This window comes from Musa acuminata, chromosome BXJ3-6 (assembly GCF_036884655.1).
Source record: "Musa acuminata AAA Group cultivar baxijiao chromosome BXJ3-6, Cavendish_Baxijiao_AAA, whole genome shotgun sequence".
In the NCBI taxonomy this organism is placed as follows: domain Eukaryota; kingdom Viridiplantae; phylum Streptophyta; class Magnoliopsida; order Zingiberales; family Musaceae; genus Musa; species Musa acuminata.
In genome coordinates this window covers 36,906,183-36,918,058 of record NC_088354.1, presented here as the reverse complement: position 1 = coordinate 36,918,058, position 11,876 = coordinate 36,906,183, and the positions used below count along the sequence as shown (strand labels likewise).

General features: G+C 44.2%; 3 protein-coding genes across 3 annotated transcripts; 1 reads left to right on the top strand and 2 right to left on the bottom strand.

The window, feature by feature from the left end:
• Nucleotides 1-1,003: 1,003 nt before the first annotated feature.
• LOC135581257 (uncharacterized) lies at nt 1,004-3,007 on the bottom strand. The gene is made up of 2 exons (XM_065153673.1): nt 1,745-3,007; nt 1,004-1,530 (listed from the first exon to the last, which is right to left on the bottom strand). Exon 1 carries the CDS (start codon nt 2,886-2,888, stop codon nt 1,770-1,772), a length of 1,119 nt encoding a protein of 372 aa, XP_065009745.1. The 5' UTR covers nt 2,889-3,007; the 3' UTR covers nt 1,004-1,530; nt 1,745-1,769.
• Nucleotides 3,008-5,181: 2,174 nt separating this feature from the next.
• Nucleotides 5,182-7,680, top strand: LOC135640967 (NAC domain-containing protein 21/22-like). Its single transcript, XM_065155870.1, has 3 exons — nt 5,182-5,737; nt 6,764-7,035; nt 7,264-7,680. The coding sequence occupies exons 1-3, from the start codon at nt 5,548-5,550 to the stop codon at nt 7,678-7,680; spliced, it is 879 nt and encodes a 292-aa protein (XP_065011942.1). The 5' UTR covers nt 5,182-5,547.
• LOC135640966 (cold-responsive protein kinase 1-like) lies at nt 7,654-11,428 on the bottom strand. Its single transcript, XM_065155868.1, has 7 exons — nt 11,336-11,428; nt 9,443-9,591; nt 9,203-9,318; nt 8,911-9,121; nt 8,591-8,828; nt 8,302-8,452; nt 7,654-8,190 (listed from the first exon to the last, which is right to left on the bottom strand). The coding sequence occupies exons 2-7, from the start codon at nt 9,516-9,518 to the stop codon at nt 7,822-7,824; spliced, it is 1,161 nt and encodes a 386-aa protein (XP_065011940.1). The 5' UTR covers nt 9,519-9,591; nt 11,336-11,428; the 3' UTR covers nt 7,654-7,821.
• Nucleotides 11,429-11,876: the final 448 nt, after the last annotated feature.

Sequence of the window (11,876 nt, the reverse complement as noted above, 5' to 3'; positions counted from 1 at the left end):
ATCAACATACATAATCGAGCTCACGTTAAACTACCAGCGATATTTCGTGCATTCTTTATTGATTTATATTTCTGATGATATTGTCAAGGTCGGCCCATGGATAAGTCGGGAACTGCAAACCTAAGCCCAAATCTTACCTGGATATGACCCACAAGACTTACGCCCGGGACCAACAAAAGTGGACCCCACCAGTCTCTGGTGGCATGCGCACGGTTTGCCGCCATGAACAGTTCCCACACGCAAAAAGAAGATAGGATACTAAGGACCATTGCCACGTATCAATAATTATAGTGGCTAACTACATCTCAAGTTGTAGGGAATCCCTGCAACCAAAGACAGTGAGCTTCTTCTTCTTCTTCTTCATCATCATCTTGTCTATTACCACTAATTACAGCATGTTAATCATCGGATTTGGCACTTACACTAATGACAAATTAAAATAACCAAGTTGAGAGATAATTCACCAAACTTTGGAAGTTCAATAATTTAAACACGTGCATCGAGGGGAGTTACCTTCTCAAGGCATTGAAAGTATTCTTCGATTAAGCCAATTGTCTACTGAAAGTGAGACAGAATGAAACAAGCCCAATAAATCGATTTAGTGGAGATTCATTCCCCTAGAACATGGTGAACTCCAGCTCCAGCCATAAGAACTACTCCATCTGGTTCTGCTATCCAAATATTTTTCATCATGGTGTTTGGTAGAAGCTAACATCCATAACTAACTCAAAAGTATTCAAATTTCTATTTTTAGTTTATAGTAAAATCTTCATAATTATTTAAAATTTTATTGAGAAAAATGTTAATAAAATTAAAAGAGCCTTAATTTCCTTTTTCGTTTTATACTAATTCCATCCAAAATCCAAACATTACATCTTAATCATTAAAACCTAAACTAGTTTTCACAAATTTCAAAATTCTTTCTATTTTAAAATTGTAATTTAAAGCTCCTAAATTGCTTAAACTCATAAAATAAGAGCCCTTTTTCAAATTTCATTCTCTCTCTAACCCAGAACACAATAAATCAGTCTTGACCAGGGAATCTTTGAGCGCAGAGGCAGGTGCTGGGCCTCTGAAAAGCCTGCCCCCGCGGCACAGAAACACTCATTTTAAATTTCGAGAAAGAAACTCATCCCTCAGACGCTGCGCCCCGAGCGCACCCCCTCCCATCAGTCCAACTTTGACTCCCGCTTCATAACCTAAACACTTTTTCTCAACAGCACCATCACATGCTTCCATCAGAACGAGGTCTGGGTTTCGGATCAGACCGACGTGCGATATTATTCGGCAGAGCCATCATCGCCAGGCCTCGGTTCTCATTCACATCCTTCACCATCTCCCAACAACCCAGCTTAACATTTTAGGTCTTAAATCTTGTCCGATATGCACCGACGGTTCAGATTAAAAAGACGGTGAGATGGGCGGTCTTGGACGGACAGACCAAAGTGAATAACCGAGAGAGAGTTACCCTCACACCCACCTGCATCTGATTGGATGCGTCGACGGGGCCCGCTACTTTTGCTTTTGCTTCTGGACAGGTAAATTGATGGGAAACGCAAGCATTGATAAGCCGAAAAGAAACGCCTAAAGGAACAAAACAGAAGCAGCAAGAGAGACGAACGATGGATTCCGCAACTATACACACATCAAAATTGGAAGAAATGCGAAGCAAAACTTAGCTAGATCAGTCATTATACACACCCAACAAAATTTGCACCCAGATGCAGCAGAAATGGGGGATTACCGTGGCCATGCGGCGGTAGTTTCCTTCAGGCCTTCTCCTTGTCGATGATCTTTCTTCTGCTGCTGCTGCCGCCGCCGTTGTGAGAATTCACGTCCCTCTCCTTCTTGATAGGCGAGAAGAGCTGGCCCAAGCCGACCCGGAGCGAGCCGACTGGGACCACGTTGAGGACCGGGGCTACTCGGACGTTGGCCGAGTACGACCGCTCCATCCCCCGGTACGGCTTTACCCGGTGGTGATGATGGTGGCCACCGCCGTGGAAGCTCCCCGGGCTACTCGAGCTTCGTTCCAGGCCCTGGAACACCACCTTCCCCGAAGCGTTCATCCGCGGGCTGTCCACCTCTGCCCCACGCCTCACCGGGCTCCGCCCCGCGTTCGGCACCCCCTCTGGTGTGGTGCCCCTCGGCCGTGACAGCCGAACTCGGGGCGGCGCTTGGGCCGGCTTCTCGGAGTCGAGGGACAGGCGCGGGAGCTCTTCATGGTCGGCGCCGGACGAGGATAGGGAGCGGCGGGCAGAGATGGAGGCCAGTTCCGATTCCGAGTCGCGGAGAAGCGGGACGCTAAGGGAGGAATCGGCGGAAGAGGAGGGCTTCGGTTGACGGAGAAGATTGCGGAGGGATCTGGTGCTTGAGTTCAGGCCCTTACAAGGAAGCGACGCTGTCTTCTGGGACTCCGCCTTCAGGTTCTGCAGTTTCTTGAGGCCGAGTAGATCCCTCCACCGGTTGGAGCACCGCGGCGCCTTGGGGGACTTCTCGCAGGACTCCGATCCGATGACCTCCGCTTCCCCACGGGGCTTCTCCGCCTCCGGCGAGGGGATCCCCTCGGCCAGCTCCACAGCAGGCCGCACTGCGGAGATCTGGAGCGGGACCAGTTTCCCGTCCGAGAACAGCTCGTCGGCAGGCAGCATCGCGACGGGATCCTCGAGGCGGAACTCGAAGTCCGGAAGATCCTTGCCCGGGTCGTCCGCATCCGGGGTCTCCGTCACCGCAGCGGCAACGGGCTCAGGGTCAGGCCCAGAGCCGTCAGCGAGGTCGCGGCTGAAGGAGATCCTAGGGCTGAGCCAGCCGTAGACGGGGCATGCCGGGGCAAAGTCGAGGAAGGCGGTGTCCGGCGGCGGGGCGGCGTCGTTGACGCAGGCCGAGGCCATCGCTGGGGATCCAGCGGCTATGCTCTCCCGCAAGATCCGGCGGCGGCAACCCGATTGGGAACACAGAGCAAGAAAGAAGACAATGATGTTTCTGTTAGGAAGCGAGTTGGATGAAATGGTGGCGACGCGATTAGTATAAATAGTCGTCCGAGTGGCATCCGTGCCGTGGCCGTGGCCGTGGTTTCCTTTGATAATAATTAGGATCATTGGAGATGATACAGTTTTTTACAGTGTGCAAACTTTAATTAGTTCCTATATATTATAAATCATAAACTAGTAATACAATTACCCTCTTTTTATTTTTTGAAGTACCAATCAACTCTCTTAATGTGTAAAATCCTCTTCTCAACCTCCTCATACAATATCTTATAAAAGAAATGATATCGAGAATAACAATTATTAAGTCACATAATATGTTAGTTAGATCTTTATTAAATTCTTTATAATATAATATAAAATTCATACCGTAAATAATATATCACGTATAGAACTTATTTTTGGGCCGACGCTAAATTTATAGCAACGTAGTGTGTGGTGGGCCGCTCGGTCAACTCGCAATATGTGCTATCATTATCCTTTTTCTCTTTTATTTATTTTTTTTGGCTTGACGTGGTGGGACTGACTTTGCGAGCATTTATCCACATGGCCGTTAAGCTCGATTCTAGCGGTACCAGTTGCTTGTCGCATGTGACCCCACCTTCGTGGGTTTCGACGTCGTGACGTTGACCGAGCATCGAACCCCCCGTATGCCGTTAGGTGCGCCTCGTGATTCCCTCACGCCCATCCCATCCGGCCGTTCATCTTCCCCTCATGGTGATGGTTACGTGCAAGGGCATTTTGATAATTTGATGCTCAGGCCTCTTCGGCGTGGCGACAAATGTTCTCGTGTTACGACGGGCTTTTGTACGTCGAACACCTGGGACCCACAATGGGGCCTGCCGGAAAGTGGAAGACCAAAAGACCATATTGTTCACCTTGTCGTGTGCGATTCGACGATCTCTTGAAGGCATTTTGGTAATCTTACCTCGGTCCTTCGCGGCAATCATTGCTCCTGTGGTATAAAGTCGGCGATGGGTCTGATGCGAGGGACATCTCGGCCCCAGCGCGGAAAACGTATGCCGAAAAATGACTGTCTTGCCCATTTGTTTGCTTGCTGAACCTTTGGAACCGCCGAAGGGCATTTTAGTAATGTGACGCTCGATCCATTTCGGTAATAACAACCCTCGTAGTTTTACACTAATATGTGGGACCGGGTCCAGCGGCATGTATGCGACCAAAATGACGATGTTGCCCTGATGGTCGCGGCAATACTTTTAAGAACGCGTAAGGATATTTTAGTAATATGACGCTTACGTTGATGATCTGAGGGGCAAGGACAGCTGTTTGTCTTAGATGTACAAGCTGCGGTCCAGGATGAAAGCTAATTCAATCGCTGTCGTCTATGTAATAAATATATTTTTTAAAATAGAAGTTGGACATTTTATCGTAAAAAAACTTTTATTATTATTTTTTTAATCAGATGAAGATGTCTCCTATTCATTTTTATTTTTTTCTCACTTAAATGAAAATCCCTTAGATTTTAACTTAAATAACTTTTGAATCACACGAATCGCTTAATTTAGGAGAATCTTTTATCACTATATAGTTAAACCGCATCGTCGTAGGCCTTGCTATATTGTTGAAGCTTTCACTGTACTATCAAAACATTCGTTGGAAGATACTAATCGTCAAAGCCTATATATCAAGTGTGACAGTTATAGAACTAAGTCGTGCGATATGAGAGGATTCATCATATAAAAATTTGTCTTAGTTGAGGCATTATTTATTTGATTTTTTGTTTTACTAACTTCATGCATTATTCTCCTGTTCCATAGAAATTGAAGCATTAGTCTTATAAAGTTTTTTTTTTTTTTTTTTTTTTCTATATGAGAGTTGAGTGGTTTCATAAACAATGACATCTAAAAACTATTAAAGTCTACAGGGTGAGCATATAATGGTGATCCTATGGTAGCTTAAATTTTTGTTAATGTTGCAGTAGTTGTTATATCTTTGATACTATTGTTTTAAGTCAATGTTTAGTTTTATATGACTACCTTTTCATTTCATTCATTTTTGTTTGCTATTAATAGATATCTAATATCATTTGAATAGTAAAACAATGCTACATGATGTTCTGGATGAGATGAATAGTATCAATCAAACACAATCGTTGTCAAAGTTAAAGATTAATTGAAATCTGATTCTACCCATACTAATGGCGTTTGAAAAAGATTAATTGAGATCTGATCAGACATTGACTTCTATTTCTGTGGGAGAAGTGTGTTTCCAGTGATATTGACTAAGGTCTGTTTCTCCCTTGATCCTACAAGAACTGATCTCAGACCAGCTGATATGGACAGTCTTTTGTTTGTCTGCAGCAGCCGTCTGATCCGAAAAAATGAAGCTTGTTTTCCAGCATGTTGTTGTTGGATTCATCCCGTCTTCTGTCGAGTATGTGTCGTCTGTCGTGATTGGTTATGCAGGATGGGGATGGATGATGGGAGGCCGGAGAGATGGACTGGACGTGCTCTCTCTCTCTCTCTCTCTCTCTCTCTCCCCCCCTTTCAAAAGTTGGCTTGGTTTTCTTATTAATACCATAGACGCATAATCCCCCTGGTTGATGTGCTCTCTCATCAACACCATGTTGAGCATGGTGGAGGCGAAGCTGCCGCCAGGCTTCAGGTTCCAGCCCAGGGATGACGAGCTCATCTGCGACTACCTTGCGGCGAAGGTCGGCGGCAGGAGCTTCCATGGCCGTCCTGCCATGGTGGATGTCGATCTCAACAAGTGTGAGCCATGGGATCTCCCTGGTGAGTGAGCCCACTGTCAGTCGCCTCTTCAACACCATGCCATCATCCATAATCGTGTCTTTCGATTAATGTTCTTACATGAGCCACCGAGTCTTGTCTTCACTGGCTGCCGGCCTCACACCAATCTTCTGAGTCGTTCTTGCACTCCCCTTCTTCCCATTCTGTAAAAGATACCTACCGTGCATACTTGATTAGATTCTTCTTGAGCACTTGAGATGACATGCCCTGCAAGATTCCCTTTTACATGGAGAAGTTAGGCAGGAGCTGTATGTGTTTGATCTTTGTAGGCAAATCTAATTAACATCTCAATTATTTCATGAAAAGCTTGTGAACTAAACCACAAAAAATGTGCACTTCTCTTTCCAACTCTATCCTGCCTTCAGCTTCATCTCCATGCCTGTCCTTTCTAGCTTTACCAGTGAAGGAAAGTTGTTCCCGTGCCAACCTTTCCCCTACTTTTTATCTTCCACGATCGATCACCCAATTGTTGTGGATAAACCATTCCTTCTGCCCATATTGACATGAGATTGAATCGAAGCTTTTTTAAACAGGAAGACTGTCCCTCCTTTCCATGTCTCGACTCTGCCAATCAAAATCTCCACTTGCAAGAAGGAAAGAGGAATTGCTTGATCTCTGAAGTTATCCTGCTGCATGATTTGGTTTTTAGCTCAAAGAATTCTCCCTTAGGACATCGATAGATTCACAACATTAGATCGACACCTTCCCGTTGTTCTAGTATCACCATGATGAGGTATCTCCATCATGGAGTTAGGCCGACTGATGATGCTAAGAAAGCCATGGCGTGTTTGCCGTATGTCACCAGTTACTTGACATAGCTTTAGCTCTCTTGTTTCTCTACCTGATGATAACCCTGCTTTAGCACTTCATCTTCCTCAGACCAAATGCAATTCACTACATTTGTTCTTATTATAAGATCAGTCAGTGACCAGCAGCTAGTTCATTTTTTTCGCTGAACATGAACTGAAGTTGCATCGCGACTCAAATGGTTCTTCATTTCATGATCAGATACTGCGAGTGTTGGGGGCAAGGAGTGGTACTTCTTCAGTCTTCGGGATCGGAAGTACGCGACGGGGCAGCGAACCAACCGGGCGACCATGTCAGGCTACTGGAAGGCCACAGGAAAGGATAGGTCAGTCACTCGGAAGGGATTGCTGGTTGGGACTAGGAAGACTTTGGTTTTCTATCAAGGAAGAGCTCCCAAGGGACGCAAGACAGATTGGGTCATGCATGAATACCGCATGGAAGGATCTGCTGCAACTCCAACATTTCCCTTCAAGGTATCATCCTTCATGATCTCAACTCGATTGACTTTGCTGCAGTGAGCATAGTCGTCTCTTCTGCGAATCTTCTCTCTCTCTCTCTCTCTCTCTCTCTCTCTCTCTATATATATATATATATATATATACGATCATCCATGGAGGAGTCGTGAAGAAGCTTTTAGATTTATGGTGTTTCTGTCAGTCCTTCCATCACGTGGACATGACACTTCTTTTATGTGGAAGCAGGAAGATTGGGTCCTCTGCAGAGTCTGCTGCAAAAGCAGAGGGATCTCCACCGACGCAAGCATGGAGACAAGCCTTGACGATTCAAGCTCCCGATCGCTCCCCGTTGTGATGGGCAACCACATCAGCTCTGGCCAAACCCCAGTCAACTTGGAGGGGTCTGAGCAGGTGACCTGCTTCTCCAACACAACTCAAAGCCACACATCTCAGTGCCCAAACTTGGATCCATGGCTACCCGCAATGGAGAGGGGCATTCCCCTAACAAGATGCTTGCCTTCCCTCAATCCAGTTCTTTACCAGCGCACCAAGCTGGAGGGTGATCCAGAGGGAGAGGTGGTACCAAGTTTGGCTGAAGGGAGCTTGGACGGTTGCTTGTCACAGAGTGGTCTGCCATCAACTCGGAATCCATTTTTAGATTAGATGAGCAATTGGAACAAGAAGATGCCTCCTATTTATATCACTCACTAAAGACATGTCCAGTTATAATTTTTCTATTCCCCATAATGGGGAGTTCTTTTTAATGGTGGAATAAGCTCGATGATCATTTCGAAACGTGCTGCCTCAGGCGAGCTCAGCTGCCGTGGAGGAGGACATGATTGCCGTTGCGTTCCCCGACGACGACGACGGCGAGCCGTGGAGCGTTGTGAACACAACAGGTGATGCATCAGGTTCACCGGCATCCCTCTGACGTCTCACTTTGAGGTCCATGAGGTCTGTGATCAGGCCGGGTTTGGTGATCTCCATGCTCACGTTGCTTTCTCCCCTCAGCATCCGTACGACCGCGGGCATGGAGGGACGAAGCCTCGGTGCGTCTTGCGTGCACACGAGGGCAATCTTAATGAACCTGCACGCCTCCTCAGCATCAAAATCGTCGCCTAGAGATGCGTCCACAATGCTCAACACCTCGCCGCGCTCGTAAAGTCCCCATGTCTGCAGGATATATGAACCTCTCCAAATAGATTGCAAGAGCAGGCAAACCGACGAAAAAAAATGCAGTGATGCTTATTCTGATCGAGTGAGTCACAAACACCTGTTGCTTACCCTTTCAAGGAGAAACTGATCCTCGCAAGGCAATCTTGTGTTCGTGTTACATCTGCCAGTAACTATTTCCAAGAGAAGAACACCGAAGCTGTATGTATCTGCCCTCCTCGTCAACTGCCCATGTATGGCATACTCAGGTGCTAAGTAACCTCTGCAAACATGAGCAGAATTGGACACAATGGATTTAACTCAAAGCAGAACAGTACGAAAACGAAGGGAAAAAAAAAGGAATTAAACTGCTTGAAAAATGCAGAGACGGCAGAATCAGTGCATCAGATGTTGAGCTCACATCGTGCCAGCAACCCGAGTGCTGACATGCGTCGTATTTGGTGGCAGAAGCTTCGCCAATCCGAAATCAGAGATCTTCGGAGTGAGATGGCTGTCAAGAAGAACATTGCTTGCCTTTATATCTCTATGCACAATACGAGGTCGAACTTCCTCGTGAAGGAAAGCAAGACCTCGAGCCACACCAATGCAGATCCTGGATCGAGTCTCCCAGCTGAATTGTATGTTACTGTGACCCCCACCTGATGAGAATAGACAACAAGAAGCAGAATGATGATTAGTAGCATTCAGTGAAGATTTATCCGGCATGGTGTTTGATGTTACCAAGAAGTGTGTGTGCAAGGCTGTTGTTCTCAAGATAATCGTAGACCAGAATCCTGTTATCTCCCTCCACACAGCACCCATACAGCCTCACCAGGTTTTCATGCGCAATGCTGGAGACAACTTTGATTTCATTCAAGAACTCCCTTACTCCTTGTTTTGACTTTGATGATAGCACCTTTATGGCAACAACTCTTCCATCCTTAAGCTTCCCCTACAGTTGAATCATAAATGTAATGAATGATCCAGTGAAATCATACATCTTGGTTGACTGACATCAGATTGAGAACAATACCTTGTAAACAGAACCAAAACCACCCTCACCAATTTTATTACCAGGGCTAAAATCTTCCGTGGCACTGCTCAATTCCTTGTAAGAATAGATTATCATATATTCCATTCCAGGAATATCTGTGATCAAAATCATGCTTTTTATATTTCAGAAGATACATTAACTTGTAAATGGCATATGGCACTCAGAAGATACAGTCGACTCCGAAAGCTATTGATGAGTCCCAACTATTAATTCATTTACCTCCAAAATTTGTAATGGCTTGCTGCCGTGATGTATTCCTCCTTTTGAACAAGAAAGATAAGCAAGTCATGAACATGCGATCCGACCAGTGATCAATCTTTTGATTCCAGTAAGTGAGAAGTCGCTGCAAATGCGAACCAACAATTTTCCTGTATTAGAATGGAAACAAAAAAAAAAGGGGAATCAGAACACATTATTATGCTTCATAAAATAAACTGAATTGAAAGAAAGTATTATACTCAGCACAATTAATTCTCAGAGCAAGTTCTTCATCTTTATATTCAAATTGTTACATCTCTCTGACCTGATCTTGTAGCACATTTCCATGTATTTTTTAAGAAGATGACTGTAATTTTCTCGCATAGATAGATGGGACTTTCGGGGCTTTGACACCAGGGATTCATGGTCTATCAGCCACAAAGACAACTTACTATGTCATTGTGATAGCTGATAGCTGATGACAAATTCTGCTGGCAGATCAAACATAACTTTGACTTTTGGGTCTTACTTTACTTCATTCTTATTGATGAAAAAGATACTTTTGTTATAGATTAGAGCTGCAATGAATCTTGGATGCAAAGAAGAAATGCTTGTTGACTTCTTAACTAGATAGCACCCAAGAGGATACTTGTTTTCCTCCTTTCAATAGAAGAAAGGTATGCAAGACAGGGTTGCTTCTTGAGATACAAGAACAATCAGGCTGCAGATTTTATGAATGCCAATGAGAGATCGAATTGAACAGAAAAATCAAGCAAAGAGAAACTGTAAGTTTATCATGTCTCACAGTACTAGAGAATGAGGCAGTGTTTATGAGTATATCTAAATTATCTTGTATGAACACTGGACAAGGGAGCAACACCAGCAGAGCTAGTAACCAGCAAATGAGAGTACAAAGTCAAAGAAAGAAAAACTAATTAGATAGCTCTCTTTGACATAATACAATTACCTATATTCCATGAAAGAGTCTCATGAACAAAGTATTACCCAACCAGAAGCAAAGCCACACTTCATCACTGTAATTGATTAGACAGTAGTCCTGACTGTCAAGCATGCATTAAACCCACTAAAATTGGAACCTAATCTGCACTTCAACTTTTATAGATTTTAGCTTTAATCCTTCATTTCTTCTGGTTTCTTTCCAGCACAGCCACTAGTAGACTTGAAGGGCAAGAATCCCAATACAACTCTCAAGGGGAAGACAAACAACAAAAGCTAGGCTCCACTCGGAGGTGGTCACCGACGAGGAACACTACAGTTCAATAATGCCATGGAAGATAGCTAAGGCCACAAGGACAGCTTAAATTATGGCGGATGGTGGAGAAATAAATCTGTCGAGGCCCACTTTCCGAATGAGGTGAGGTTGAGCAATCAATGAATTATGTTGTACATGAGCAGGATTCAGTTCATTTTCTTGAAGTCGATACGGCCGATGGCAAATACACCATTTCTAGAGCTGCAGCAGTAAGATAATGAGCAGCACCATTGACATCCACAAAGGAAACACTAAATACAAGTAGTGAAAGAACATTTGCTTTATGCCTCTAATTATAATTCAATATACACTAATCTTATCAAAGAATTAACATCAATCGAAGAGAAACAAAGCTGCAGCTAAATCAAGCTTGATGAGTTAACAAGTCAGAGATAAAATCAGATCCAAAAACCTACAGGCTTTTTATCTTTCTGTAGGTAAAACAGCATGGAAAAGAAGAACTCGGATCGAGTAACATCAAGCTCTTCGCAACAGATGACATGCAAGCACACACTGAACCAAACAAAAGAACTGAGGAGCTCAGTTCATGACGGTGAATTCCAACACACAGAAAGCAAAAGGAACAAAAGAAACCCAGAAGGGACTTATGGACGAAGAAGGGTGAAGGAAATGATGCCTACGGATGTCTTGCAAGGCTGAAGAGAGTGAGAGGAGCACAGCAGCATGCTACTTCTGCAAGGCCGAGCGAGAGACCGACTCCAAGCGTGGCTATTATGAACACGAAGGTTACATTCCAGAAAACATAGGGAAAACACTACGATGTTCGAAGTCTACCCTTTGACTTTGACTTTAGGTCTTGTTTCTTAAGTTGTTTTTATGGGTAATTGGGTACGACCCTCTCTGCTGTGGTCTAATTACAGAGAAGCTCTTAGTGATAGAACTTTTAATTATTACTCTAATCAAGTATTAAGATTTTGGATTCTGATTTCTATGACACCTAATTTCGTTTGAACTTACGTAATTTTCCGTCATAACATCTTGAAAATTAATTATTTTCAATGGGAAGAAAATGAAGTCATAATTGACCATTATGATTTTGACCTTTTGTTATTTTCAACCACTTGATTGTGAGTCTCCGCAATCGAAAAATATCCAATACATTTCATGTATGGGTGAATTGGTGGTCAATAATAAAGAAGAAATTGTTCTCTCCCACCATCC

Coding starts and splice junctions, on each gene's coding strand:
- LOC135640967 (XM_065155870.1), top strand. CDS start 5,548: ATGTGCTCTCTCATCAACACCATGTTGAGCATGGTGGAGGCGAAGCTG. Junction 5,738..6,763: donor TGAGCCATGGGATCTCCCTG/GTGAGTGAGCCC, acceptor TTTCATGATCAG/ATACTGCGAGTGTTGGGGGC. Junction 7,036..7,263: donor CTCCAACATTTCCCTTCAAG/GTATCATCCTTC, acceptor ATGTGGAAGCAG/GAAGATTGGGTCCTCTGCAG.
- LOC135640966 (XM_065155868.1), bottom strand. CDS start 9,518: ATGTTCATGACTTGCTTATCTTTCTTGTTCAAAAGGAGGAATACATCA. Junction 9,319..9,442: donor AGCCATTACAAATTTTGGAG/GTAAATGAATTA, acceptor TTTTGATCACAG/ATATTCCTGGAATGGAATAT. Junction 8,191..8,301: donor ATCAGTTTCTCCTTGAAAGG/GTAAGCAACAGG, acceptor TATATCCTGCAG/ACATGGGGACTTTACGAGCG.
- LOC135581257 (XM_065153673.1), bottom strand. CDS start 2,888: ATGGCCTCGGCCTGCGTCAACGACGCCGCCCCGCCGCCGGACACCGCC.